General features: G+C 38.7%; 1 protein-coding gene across 1 annotated transcript; it reads left to right on the top strand.

The window, feature by feature from the left end:
- The first annotated feature begins 10,235 nt into the window (after positions 1-10,235).
- On the top strand, positions 10,236-14,427 carry p2ry1 (purinergic receptor P2Y1). The gene is made up of 2 exons (XM_067388905.1): positions 10,236-10,453; positions 12,471-14,427. The coding sequence occupies exons 1-2, from the start codon at positions 10,415-10,417 to the stop codon at positions 13,563-13,565; spliced, it is 1,134 nt and encodes a 377-aa protein (XP_067245006.1). The 5' UTR covers positions 10,236-10,414; the 3' UTR covers positions 13,566-14,427.
- The last annotated feature ends 387 nt before the right edge of the window (positions 14,428-14,814 follow it).

Here is a 14,814-nt window from a genome sequence, read left to right as displayed (position 1 = left end):
ACTTTCAAGAATCTGTCCCAAGGGTAAAGATCACTGAGTTGGTTTTAGAAACAGACACTATTTTCACAGTCAATCTAGCTTAAGAAAGTATATTTAACAGGTGTCCTCAAAACGCTTTTACATAAATGGCCACAAGATGGAAGTCTTTCCACAGGGAATTGTGATTGTAAACGCCTGTCATCAGCAGACTTTTGTCTGAAAGCAATAATGAGTACAGTGTGCTTATTGTTATTATTACCCACTATAGCTATCAATACCAAAATACAAAGAAGGAATGATTCATGATTCTCCTAGAAATACGTCACTACATCAGTGTGGAAGTGTGAGCAAAATAAATTGTATATTTTAAGATGAGTGTTGCTGAAAGTATTCGGCCTTAAGTATCACTCTGTTCTTTTGTCCTGTGATTTTCTTTCTCTCTATAAAGAGATATAATCTGTGCACGGTGAGAACTATTATATTGGTGTTGCACAACTGGACTGGATCATTATTAATCAGTTTCTTCAAGAAGAAAGCGCTCTGCTGATACCAGGACAGATACAGGGTAAAGGGAAAGTGCGCTGATTAGAGAAAGTGGAAAAACACTCTGGGGTTGCCGTACAGAATCAGTACAGCAGCCGCGACTGTGACGTAGCTGTGAAGATGATGTAACGATTCTGCAGTAAATCCACACCTAGTGCAAGTCTCATTATAAATCTGATGTCTGTGTCCTCAAAGGCCCGAGTCGCTGCAAACTTTTCACCTCATAAATTAGACTCAAGTTAAGTGGTTCAATATCTGCCCTCCTGCTTGCAGACTGTAAAATGGTATTTAGCCTGTCTGAGCCACTGAATAGACACCATCGGTAAGAGTTTGATTTACAGAGATCTGTCAGAGGACGCTGAGTGCAGAAACCATCATTGTGAATGAGAATACAACATCTCCAGCTGCCTGTTGCTTTGCTCTGTTCAACAAAAATTCATCAGTCATTAATTACTCTCCCTCATGTCGTTCCACACCCGTAAGACCCAACACAAATTAAGATATTTTTGATGAAATTCGAGAGACTCATCCATAGACAGCAACATAGTCAACACTTTCAAGGTCCAGAAAGGTACTAAAGACATCGTTAAAACAGTCATGTGACTGCAGTGCTTCAACCTTAATGTTATGAAGAGACGAGAATACTTTTTGTGCGCAAAAAACTAAATAAAAATAACGACTTCATTCATCAATTTCTTTTTTTAGCTGTCTCATACTGTTTACGTTGTAGAAACAGAGAAACAGTGCAGAGCTTCCAGGCTCTACGTCAGAGCGCCGACTCATTATTGGCCGAAGCTGTTGAACAACATGCGTGTGATGCTGACGCAGGATAATAAAGTTATTATTTTTTATTTGTTTTGGCGCTCAAAAGGTGTTCTCTGTGCTTCAGATTTCATCATAAATATTTTCATTTGTGTTCTGAAGATGAACAAAGGGTGTGAAACAACCTGTACGTAATTAATTAATTTGTATTTTTTTGGGCCCCTTTAAGGGCTATATGCAAGAATTTTCACTTATTAAAGCTGCAATTCATAACATTTTTGGGTTAAAAATGATCCAAATTTGAGCAAGTTCATAACCAGCCAGTGTTCAAAACTATCTCCTTACCGTAGCCTGATTCACAACTGTAAGTTTGTAATAGTGTTTTCTAATACGGTGGTACTATTGTGTTTCTGCGAGATTTTTGAGCATGTCGCTGTTCATCTTTGTGTCATTACGTCACGTCGGTTTACGTAAAGAAGGAGTCCCAGCTAGTAGGCTCTATCATGTGAGGATCATTTATAGTCTTTTCTGACAGCAGCTGCAATAATTAAACTAATCATTTTGATGGCGGATTGTAATCCAGAAAGGATTCAAACGATCAGTGGCCACTCTTACATGCACCTAAATATAGGGCTGTCGTGATAACCGCAATTTCGTAATACCGCGCTTTTTACGAGCCAACCGCAGAACACTGCAAAAACCGCAGCAAGATTTAGATTTATGAATGTGTATGCCAGCAGGGCAAACAATGAGCTCTGTTGGTGTCGCGTCCATGATTGTCTCCGCAAGTGTGATTGATTTGATGTCACACGCAAGAGCATGTGCGCAAAAGTGTATATAAAACACATATAAATGGATATTTGAATCAGATTACAATGTTTAGAGTACATGTAAACAGATCTGCAATCGGATTCAATTCATTCGTACTGACAAAAATTGGTGCATGTAAACACAGTCAAAAGCAAAAGAGTGGCTACAGAAATCTACAGGTAACACTAATACACATAGTCACGCAATGCTGATGTTGTTAACAATAACAACTTGAGAACAAAGTATAACAATAATAATAATGTGCACGGTTTGACATGATCAGAGCGAAGTGATCGTTAGATTTAATCACCATTGGCAGCTCGATTTATTGAGTTTTTTTTTTTCCTCAGTTGGTCAGAACAAAAGTTGCAGACATGCTACTTGTTCAGATGACATTTTCCGAAAATGAAAACATTTAGACCATTTCTTAAACATTTAAACAGTATCCACACCGGTGCATGACTGACAGCAAACATTAGATTCATCCGCGCTGAGCCGGTGCACAACGCAAGTAACAATAATAATGCTGCATATAACTGCAATTACAGGTTTGAAACAGAGATGGCGACAAAGAGGGAAACCTACGGACTCCAGCTTTAATCGCTTGCCAATGTATGAACAGCTTGTAATGAATGAGACCTTCCGCGACGTCCTATAATGCTTACAAGTGCCGAGAGACATTCTGTACTGTAATGTCAATGTGTCAAACGAGATTAATTCAGTCTCACAAAGCCAGATCTATATTATTCTACAGTCTGAAATATAATAATCAAACTATCATAACAGTGTAATTTCACTTACCTCATCTGTTGACATGAGCTGATGCAAACAGATTCACATCGCTATGATCAGATGCTTTAACTGCAGTTTCTCACGCGAGCATTTTTGTTGTGTTTATTTGATATTGAGAGGAAAGCGCGCGCAGCACGTGTGAACGCGTCGGGATGTTCACTAATAACAGTATATCACTGCAAAGGCATTTCAACTTATTTTTACCTCTAAGCGAAGAACTTAAAAGAAATTCACCGTGAGTTTGCAGGGCTTTGAATCACTTTCAGTCTCTTGTACGTCACGCGAGCACGAGCAGGAAGTTGCTGCTGCAGTTCAATTAACGGCCACCGGTGTCGCAACACTTTACCATAAAGTTCCACTTAATAGTCTATTAACATGAACTAACAATGAAAAATGCTTCTGAAACGGTTATTAATCTTAATGTCAGCTTCAACATTTAGCCTACTACATTATTAAAATCAAAGTTTTTAATGGATTTGAGCTAAAAAAAAAAAAAAAAAAATTAACAGTTGTATTTCACTCCTTAACAAATACTCTAAAAAAATTAATTTGTTTGTAAAATGCTCATTGATAATGTTAGTTAATGCATTAATGGGACCTTTTTGTAAAGTGTTAACAAAAACGCAGTAAAAAGTGTTCGTTGTTAGTTATTGCATGTTGAACCTTATGGTAAAGGGTACTTTATTTTACAGTGTCATTGCTACACATGTTACATGTAGTTACTATAGTTACACCTATCAATTATGCATAATTACATGCAACTAACCCTAAACCAAACCAAACCCTAATCCTCAGCCTATAGTAAATACATGTAGTTGCTTAATATTACTCAATACTTAAATGTGTAACTAGACAGTGTAACAAAGACACCTTCAAATAAAGTGTAACCTGGTAAGGTGTTACGACAATCCTAAAGTAAAGCACAGTTTTATGATCTCTTCTATTTTTTAAAGAGTTTCTGCAGGAGGTTTATAAACGAAGTGTACAGAGGAATGTCACGCCACTGTCCGCGCTCAGTGTGTTTCCGGATCCTGCGGTATAAATCAGTATCTAAAAGCAAACACTGTTGGGCCAAAGTGCAAAGTTTGTGACGTGAATATACTGTAAGAAGTCTTTATTATCCGAGAGTTAAAACGTGACTTGAACTGACTGCAGTTGTATCCATGTTTGGGTCGTCCCTCCACAGACCGGTCAATTTCAGTGCTATTTCCTGTCCGTCCTCTGACCCAAACACATGCGTTTGTGTGTATGATACACAACAGCTTAGAAATGTTCCCACAAGCAAACATTCCCTTTCTGAAGACGTCTTATCACAAACACTATTGTAAAGATTAATGATTTGCAGCTTTAGTGTAAAGTTAGTGCTAGAATAGGCTACTTCAAATCATTTCAGGATTAGTGTCATATCAAATATCTCAGACCGGAAAGGATGTCTGTGTGTGTGTGTGTGTGTGTGTGTGAGACATCAGGACACAAATGTGTATAATGACATGAGTCTGACATAGGTATTACAAGAAGAGGTGATTATGAGGACATTACTCCATGTCCCCACTTCTCAAAAGGCTTATAAATCACACTGAATGAGTTTTTTTGAGAAAGTAAAGGTGTGCACAGTTTCCCGTGATGGGTTTAGGGGTAGAGGCAGTGTAGGGGGAGAGAAGATACGGTTTGTACAGTATAAAAACCATTATGCCTATGGAATGACCCCACAATTCGCTAAAACAAACCTCTGTGTGTGTGTGTGTGTGTGTGTGTGTGTGTGTGAGAGAGAGAGAGAGAGAGAGAGAGAGAGAGAAGCATTATCACACCCTATTTGGCCTGGAAAATAAATGTCTCACACAGACAGTCACCTTAGATTTCTGCTCATCACTTTATATTACAGAAATGTTGGAGCTGAGTGAACAAGCAAATGGTTGAGAGATGGAAAAATGCCTGTCTAACATCATAGACTAGATGGTAATATTTAATACAAATGTATTGTTAATTATTTCCATTTGTTCAAATTAATTAAATCAGCAGTTTTTTTTTTTAAAGACTGGATAATATGTAGAATATTTGGGGTAAAATTTGGGACTTTTTCATTTACATGGTCAATATTAAATATTATGTTGGGTGTTAATTACCATATTTATAATGAAACTATTATATGATATAAATATGACATTATTCATATAAGATATAATTTAATTTAATTAAATTATGTATTTTTAAAATGAACAAATTTTAATGACCAAGTAAATTCAATTATTTTATAAAAATAAACAATATGGTACAATCTGCAATACACTTTTCCTTTTTGTTTTTTTATTTAAAGCACATTACAAGAATAGATTCAGTACAATTAAGCACACTTCATTTTCAGGGTAATTTGGCTCCCTTAACAGGTATTAAGGGATCACTTTAGTTTATTTAATGCATTATAAAAGTGTTCATAATGTACATTATAATGCTGCGTTATGTCTGTTCATAAATAATTGCAACCAAAGTTAAAAAATGCATTATGATATTTTCAGACTCCTATTACATCTTGGTTGTTTGTCATGTGTTTTAAATCATTAGTGTAACGACGATATTATAATGCATTATACATGAAGGCTTTAAGTAAATTTAGATGTTATGCATGTAACTTTATGTCACCTCATGCATTAATATGATTTGTTAACGAAATAAACTTGTTTTTTGATTTCTTTAAAATGTGTTGCTCCGTGTCCTCAATTCCTTTTTTTTTTTTTTTTTTCTTGAGGAGATTTTGGGTCAGCTATAAAATAAACTCTCTTACGGTGGACAGTTTTCTCAGTAGACTGCAGATTCTTAATAAAAAGATGGAGTAAAATATATTCACGCAGGTTGCGGTGTAGGGAAAATCAATTCTCTGGGCTCCAGGAGAGAGAGATACGGCCACACTGAAGCCCATTAGGACACGAGCTCTGCGACTCAGCATTTTACCCTGCGCGGCTTGGAATAAAAAGCTTTAATGTACACCATTAAAGTCATGGTTCTGGCTATTACATGCTTTCTCATCTGCTGTCAGACAGTCATCAAGCTCACATTTTCATCTGTTTTCATATCACTCACAGCAGCTTTGCTTTACTGTAGGTTATATTTACCTATAATATATGTTTACCAGCTCATTTTGGAAATAAATATTGGATGCCAACATGTTGTGCCACAGACAACACCAAAGACGTTTTTACGTGTGTTACATGAGCATAATATGTAACAGTGAGATATTATGATCTGGGGTCTCTATACCATAAAGAATGTCATTATAGTTATCTAAACAACATTTATTTCCATATTTATTTGTTTTCATTCGTTAGATCAGGTAAGAGGCTACATGTTCTAAAATAACCACATGTTCGGATATCAACACACGTCTGTTTATGGATCTCTGGAATGAATGTTTCTGATTGGTGACAACATTGACTTGTCAAATGCAAACTATACTTCCACAGCTGTGCTTATATAATCTAATCATTTCAATTTTCAAATAATATTAAATAGCAATATAACGTATAAAGCCAGACAGGGTGATAAGGATCTTGTTTCAGCCGCGGGGTTTGTTTTGCAGTAATGGCTGGCTGGCTATACTTCATCCATCACATTACATAACCATGTGTGCCAAAGAAGATTCGTCATTGATTCGTTAATAAACACTGTTTATACAGTATACTGAATCTACAGAATGTATTTCTTTGTCAACAGATACTCTGCGAGAGGAGACGGAGAGCAGAAAGATGGACTTTCCTGTACAGTGAAGATATTAGGATCAATAATGTCAGTTTTGACAAATATCACAAGAGGAGGAGAGGGTGAAGAAGAAGAAGAAGAAAAGATGGATGGGCTGTGCTCAAGCCGCATGAAAAGATCAATATTTATGTGATCTTTCTGTGGCATTAGACACAGTTAACACAATAATGCTGCGTATTAGAAGAAAAGCATGAGATGGATCTGATGACAGAAGCACAAACTGTGGCCGTTCTTGCTCTGAGATTGAATCGGACAGTCAGACCGCAGCTAATAGACTCTTATCCTGTGACTTCATGCATGTGTTCAGAAAAATCACAGCCAGGTTCCTGTAATAATCAAAGTGATTCAGTCAAAACTCATGAAAAATGGATGGACGTTTGAATTGCGATTGTGATTTACATTCAGGCGTGCATTTATTGATAAAACTCTTTCACCGTTGAACCTGCTAGGCGTTTATTTTACTCCAGGGGAACTTAAATGAGTGCAATTGTAAATGCAATCACATGTAATTCTCTCATTGTTCCCGTTTCTCTGACAGAATTAGGTGAATTAGGTACCAAAAACAGTGTCATCAGTATTTAAAATCTGTAGTTGTGTATATGGAGGGGAAAACATCTGTTTACTTCCACCAAAATAGCACGAAATAGCTCTATAAACATCCAATTAAAACAGTCCAATCAGTGAGCTAATGCCCTTTCCCTTATATAAGCATCAGTGAGGGAGTTTTTCATGCTGTCAAACACTGGAAACAGGTGCAGGTCCATGACTGTTTTTGTACTAACACTCTCTCTATCTGCCAACTCCCATCTGTACACAGCTGGATCAGGAACACACACACGAACACACACACACACACACACACACACACACACTCTGTGCTGCTAGACTTGAGTCAGGAGTCCTTGACTTTCATCAGTCAACTCTGTCTCAGTCATTGAACATGTAGGGCAAGATTAACTCCAATTCTTCATCCTAACACTTCTTCTTACATTTCTTCTTTTCAGTTGTCTATTTTTCATTGTGCATGCAGTATATTTCAGTGCAGAGAGCCCGCTCCAGCCTCGAGTGTGTGTGTGTGTGTGTGTGTGTGTGTGTGTGTGTGTGTGTGCTTTTGTTTATATTACATTGTGGGGACCAAATGTCCCCATGATGTAATATAAACCTGAGTTCACCTACATCGTGGGGACCAGCCAGCGGTCCCCACAATGTAAATGGGTTTATAAATCATATAGAATGAGTTTTTGTGAAAAAGTAAAAGTTTGCACAGTTTCCTGTGAGGGTTAGGTTTAGGGGTAGGGGCAGGGTAGGGGGATAGAATGTACAGTTTGTTCAGTGTAAAATGCATTGAAGTCTATGGAAAGTCCCCACAATTCACAAAAACAAACATGTGTGTGTGTGTGTGTGTGTGTGTGAGTGTGTGTGTGTGTGTGTGTGTGTGTGTGTGTGTGTGTGTGTGTGTGTGTGTGTGTGTGTGTGTGAGACATTATTCCGCAGACTAAAAGTGAAACTCTCGTCACAGAGCCTCGACTGCAGACTAAACATGCTGAAAGGGAAAATTTCCTGTCATTCATAGCAAGTTTACAACATGCGAGACAATATTAATCTTTGATTGTTTTTGTTTGTTTTTGTATATTTTTGTTACTTTCAAAGAAAAAAAAAACAACATCAAAAAAGATCAGATGAAGGACACATGAAATGAAGGGAAAATACGTCACTGTCATATATTGTGGAAAACATTGTGGCCTTGTTTCTAAACTGAGCTTTCTGCATCATACACATTCAAAAAATGATAAATGAGATTTCACCATGATAATAACTCTATTGGAGGAAAGATATGCTATAGTGCAAAACCTTTTGCTTTCTATAAATGTTTCTTTGAGCTACATATACTCCAAAATATAAGATGTGTGTGTGTTTCCTTAAAGGGCTGGTTGATTATGATGACTGTTTTAACTTTAGTTAGTGTGTAATGTTGCTGTTAAACAACATCTAGAAAGTTACGACACTCAAAGTTCAATGCAAAGAGAGATATTTTCTTTTACAGGATTCTCTGTTTAAGAACTACAACAAACGGCTGGTAGGGACTACAACGAGCTTCTTCCTGTGACATCACAAAACCTAAAATTTACATAAACCCCGCCCCTGAGAACACTCAACAAAGGGGGCGGGGCCATGTTGGGCAGCTTTAGAGAAGAGGAAGAGTTGTTGTAGTCGAGTGTTGTTGTCATGCCGTCATTTTACACCAAACGAGGGTCAATTCAACACAAAAGATGAACATGACGGCACATGCTAGTGGATGAGTTGAATCAACTCCACAGCAACTACATCAATTTATCCACTAACCATTCAGAAACGTCTAAAAGTTGTAACTTCTTCCTGAGTCTCTCCATCAGTGTCGACTCCGGTTTGAACAATGTAAGGCTGAACACTTTCCTCATTTTGGCTGCGTGAGATTCTCCAGCTTTGTTGTTGTTGAGCTGTTAAAGCTCCGCCCTCTTCTGGAAAGCGGAGCTCATTTGCATTTAAAGGGACACACACACAAACGGCGTGTTTTTGCTCACACCCAAATATAATAAATGATCTGTGGGCTAATTTGAGCTGAAACTTCACAGACAGACTTGTATTACATCTTGTGAAAGGATCATAATAGGTCTCCTTTGAGTCAATCCTAAAAACCCCTCTTTGGCTGTTTTTGTTTGTTTGTTTAATTCCAAAAAGTCCCTGTTGTTTTGGTTACTACTCTGTAGTCATTATGTTATGGAGAACAAATGTCCCCACAAAGATGCAAAAACATGATTTTTTTTTTTTTTTTTTTTTTACAAAATATCGGTCATCATGAGGAAATCAGCATATAGATAGATAGATCTATGGAGAGTCTCATAAAACACTAAAAGCGATGTGTGTAAGAGACAAGTTTATTCATGCTATAACTTTTACAGCAGCTCTTCTGTTCTTTAACTTACACATTAGGTTTGTTTATTTATGCATTTACAATCACTCGTGCAGTTCCAGATGAAACTCTGGTCTATTTCTAAGCTTGCACAAACTCATCAGGTTGTAAAACCTGTTCTGGTGGCCCAGACATGCAGCGACATTAAGATCAATAATGGCAGATTGTCAGCCTCGGATCGGCAGCAGGAGACATGAGGACATAAAGAAGTGAAACAAGAAGCGATTATAGAGTTTGCTTTCGTTCATCTTCGGCTCCTCCTCCTCCTCTCTCTCTCTCTCTCCGAGCAGAAACTCTTCTACTGTTGCGCTCTCAGTTCCCACTGGCGCAGGGAATCATTACAGCGAGTCGACTCGTTCGAGCGGTTAGTTTAAGTGATTCAGTTCACTTGAGTCTTTGGATAAAGTAGGCTCATTTTGAATGTAAACGCGATTTAACGTTAATTTCCGCGGCTGTCTAATTATACTTTATAATGCAAAAGTATTTTGCTTAGATATTAATGTGTTTTATTATATCGTTACTTGTATTTTATGTATATATGGTATTGTTTAGCGTAGCCTATATCTTTTTCATTTGATGTTCACTCGCACCTTGCGAATCGGTTCATCCGAGTCATGAAAAAGAGTCGGCTCACATGGAGTGATTAGATTGTTAGTTCGTGCAGAAGACTATTTGAGTCTCACGCGTCCGCCGGTATCGGTGTGTGTGAGTGTGTGTGAGGGAGAGAGAGAGAGAGCAGCTCGCTCTTATTCGAGGACTGTTGCAAACTAGACATTCCTGTGGCGGGAAAGCAGGATCTCACATCCATGCTGCTGTGGATTCCAGTAAATGCGCTCGAGGAATGCCGGCAAACCGAGCGAGAAGGTGGTGAGTGAGATCGACTTTTGCTCCAAGGAGCTGGTGATTTCGCAATTCGTATTTTGCGTTGAAATGGCTGATCAGGGGACATATGACTTGCTATTATATCGTTTTCATATTAAGGTGCCTAATTGAGAAGGTTATGATCAATTCAACATATTCTGCGCACATTCTAATAGACATCTGGTGTTTGTTTGGTTTTTGTTTTTTTACAGTTGTTGTAATTTTGGTGCCACCCCAAATTGCAGGATTATTAGATTAGACGTTGCTAAAGCAAGTGCCACATCACTTATGCATGCTTTTGATTTAAAAAAAAGTGAAATTAAACAATTAAAAACATTGCATAGTTCTAACTATTATATTTAAAACAACATAAACAATTGGTTGGAAATGATGTGAGAAGCCATATTGTGCATATTCTGAAATCTGCTCCAAAATGAAGACCATGCCTGTTAAAACTAAAAGATATCTATTTGATCATTCACAACCGAAAGCATTCATCCTATGTATTAATGTGTGTGTGACTTTGGTGAGATGCCAAAACTGTGAGTGGAGCAAAACAACAACCTTAAGATGGTCTCTGAAAGGTTGCAGGTTCAAACCCTGCATCAACATTGTATAATAGATACTATATAGCATGTGTATAACATTCATAAAAATGATTATTATTAATTTTTTTTAATTATTTATGGGTGCAATCGGAGTAGAACTGAAGCACGTTTTGTTTCTGTGGAACATGTTTGAGTCTTTTTCAAAGGTTTTTGAGGAAAACAGGAATTTATTTTCTTCAACGGGTTGAAGGTCCAAATGTCAGTTTCAGTGCAGCTTCAAAGAGCTCTACATGATCCCAGACGAGGAATAAGAGTCTCATCTAGAGAAACCATCAGAAATTTTCTTAAAAAAATAAACATTATATACTTTTTAACCACAAATGCTCGTCTTGCACTGCTCTGAGATGCTCCACGCATTACGCATGTTGGAAAGCTCACGCGTGACGTAGGCAGAAGTACCGATCCAGTGTTTACAAAGAGAACGTCAAACGCCCTTTACAAAAAAAAAAAAAAAGGTAAAACAATGATGACGGACAATTTTTGAAGTTGGAGGAGAAAATGAGAAGTTTTTTGCCCTTTTTGCGGTGGTACTTCCATCTACATCACGCATAGTGGTTCAACGGATCACAAAACTCACGGTTCGGATCATATCACAGTTATTAAGTCACGGATCGGATCATTTTTCAGATCAGCACTGCATTTATTACTTAGCCCACTTTAACTACTCCAATACCACAGCAGAAACTACTAGCTTAACTAATACATTATTAAAGGCAAGTGAACAGACTGTAAAAACAACAAATACTGTACACTAATTACAAGCATAGGTAAATGCATCATAAAGTTACAAATTAAGTATAAGTTCTAACTTAATTTTTAACTTAATGTAAAATGACACTGTTCACTGTATAAATTTAATATAGATTCATCTTTGTTAAAGCTGTGTCTTGTTTGATTTACATGACAGACAGGTATAGGTTGCTGTCACTTTAAGAGACGCTCACATCCGATAGATGCACACCCGCATTCTCACCTCGTTCAATTAAGACCGAATGCGTTTATGAGAATACTTGCGGTATTTTGACTGACGTAATGCATGTATGTGGAATTCACCAGCGATCTGAAATGCGCCTCTCTCTCTCTCTCTCTCTCTCTCTCTCTGTGTGTGTGTGTGCATGAGCTTTGTATGTATTTGAGTCTATGCACACCGATAACAGCGTGGCGTGGATACCGAATTAAATCCTCTTTCTAGTACTGGAATGGTTTTTATATCTATTTAATGTGTGATTTAGCAAGACAAAACACATGCAAATGATACCCTTTCACTCTATTGCGGTTACACGCGTGCTGAACCGTGGGGCTTGGTAGGGGGAGAGTAAATTATCAGGAAATTTTAATTCTGAAGTGAACTAATGCTTTAATAACGTTTGCATCGCTGTGTTGTCCATTAAATCGTGTTTCTCCTCTCTCCGTAGATCACACACCTGCCGATCCCTGACAACATGACAGCGGAGTTTAATAACTTGACGTCGCTCCTGAATAACGTGACCGAGTTTTCAAACCACACGGCGAGATGCTCGCTAACCAAGACCGGGTTTCAGTTTTACTATCTGCCCATCGTCTACATCATCGTGTTCCTCGCGGGATTCATTGGAAACAGCGTGGCCATATGGATGTTCGTGTGTCACATGCGGCCGTGGAGCAGCATCTCCGTGTACATGTTCAATCTGGCGCTGGCGGATTTTTGTTACGTACTCTCGCTGCCTTTTCTCATCTTCTACTACTTCAACAAAACAGACTGGATTTTTGGAGACGTGTTATGCAGACTGCAGCGGTTCATATTCCACGTCAACCTCTACGGCAGCATCCTCTTCCTGACGTGCATCAGCGTGCACAGATACTCCGGCGTCGTGCATCCTATGAAATCGCTCGGCCGGCTGAAGAAGAAGAACGCCGTGCGCACCGTCGCCTTCGTGTGGTTTATAGTGGTGGCGGGCATCGCTCCGATCCTCTATTACTCGCGCACGGGCCCCAAGAAAGGATACACCACGTGCTACGACACCACGACGGAGGATGAGCTGCCCGGGTACTTCGTCTACAGCATGTGCATGACGGTGTTCGGCTTCTGCATCCCGTTCATCATCATCTTCAGCTGTTACGGAGGCATCGTCAAGGCCCTCATTTGCAACGACATGGACAACGCGCCGCTGAGGAAGAAATCCATCTACCTGGTCATCATCGTGCTGACGGTCTTCGCCATCTCCTATCTGCCCTTCCACGTCATGAAGAACCTGAACATGAGGGCGCGACTGTACTTCCAGAGCCCGGATATGTGTGCCTTCAATGACCGCGTGTACGCCACCTACCAGGTGACCCGAGGCCTGGCCAGTCTCAACAGCTGTGTGGACCCCATCCTGTACTTTCTGGCTGGAGACACGTTCAGACGCAGGCTGTCCAGAGCCACCAAAAAGTCCTCCAGGAAAGGGGATCAGCCTCTGCAGTCCAAGAGCGAGGAGACGGCGCTGAACACCCTGCCGGAGTACGTCCAGAACGGGGACAATCGTGTGTGAGAGACGGAAACACCTTCCCTCACACTGAAGGGAATTAGAATATTCGAAATCATCGTACTGTGGTCAGTGTTACTCATGTTTTGCTTTTAACATGTCAATGTGATTTTCCATGGAACTGCGGAGCAACTGAAACGGAATGACTAACAATGTTTTAACAGTAACAAACATAACAAGCACTGGCGTTTTAGTTTGAACACTCTTTAAAGACAATAAATGTTCTTGGCATCGGAGGCTCCACGAAGAACCTTTAACCACTATTCCTAACGAAAATGAACCATGGTTTTGTCTTGACTACCATTTGTATAACCACAACAAAACTATGGTTTTTGTAGCAATAACTACAAGAAACATGTCTGTTCATAGTAAAACCATGGTTAATTTTCATAAGGGTAAAGGTTCTTTATAATGGAAAAATGTTTAAAATGCACTTCATACTAAAAACGGTGTGTCTTTTATAGCCAAAATCGGTTCCTCTATGGCATCACTGTGTGAAACTCCTTTTGAAACCTCTATTTTTAAGAGTGAACGGCAGCACATATTAGTCCTTGTGTTCTGTTATGTTCTCAGTGAATAGTTAAGATGCACTTAAGGTATTTTAAAATAATTAATTGTCTACCTGTGGCTGTAGATTGTTGGAAGCATCCGAGACGTGTTTGTGTATTGAAGTGTGTTCGTTCTACTGTTACTGTAAAGATGTGTGACTGCGTAGATCAAAAAATATCAGCCCGTGAACTATGAAGGGACTCTTATAACCGTGTTTCAAATAGTCGAAAAATACTGTATGTTCAGAATGTATTCTCTTTAATGATCTGTAGTATTTAAAGCTAAAACAAATACAGAGACTTAAATGAAAAATCTGTAAATGGCTCTTTATTATCAGGTCTACCAATGGCAATGTTTGGTCGACTGTAGAAGAATAGCCTCTAACAACAGCATTATTTCATGTATTATTGTTTTTCTCAGCTTTTGGCTAATTATCTTTTGGTTACGCTTTATTTTAAGGTGACATATTTACATTGTACTTACTCAAATAAGTACTAAGTAATATTACTATAGAGTTACGGTTAGGGTTTGCCGTTTGTGTGTGTGTCCCTTTAAATGCAAATGAGCTCCGCTTCCCAGAAGAGGGCGGAGCTTTAACAGCTCAACAACAACAAAGCTGGAGAATCTCACGCAGCCAAAATGAGGAAAGTGTTCAGCCTTACATTGTTCAAACCGGAGTCGACACTGATGGAGAGACTCAGGAAGA

Source organism: Chanodichthys erythropterus, chromosome 7, assembly GCF_024489055.1.
Source record: "Chanodichthys erythropterus isolate Z2021 chromosome 7, ASM2448905v1, whole genome shotgun sequence".
Lineage (NCBI taxonomy): Eukaryota > Metazoa > Chordata > Actinopteri > Cypriniformes > Xenocyprididae > Chanodichthys > Chanodichthys erythropterus.
This window is presented reverse-complemented; position numbering and strand designations above follow the sequence as displayed.

Coding starts and splice junctions, on each gene's coding strand:
- p2ry1 (XM_067388905.1), top strand. CDS start 10,415: ATGCGCTCGAGGAATGCCGGCAAACCGAGCGAGAAGGTG. Junction 10,454..12,470: donor GCAAACCGAGCGAGAAGGTG/GTGAGTGAGATC, acceptor CTCTCTCCGTAG/ATCACACACCTGCCGATCCC.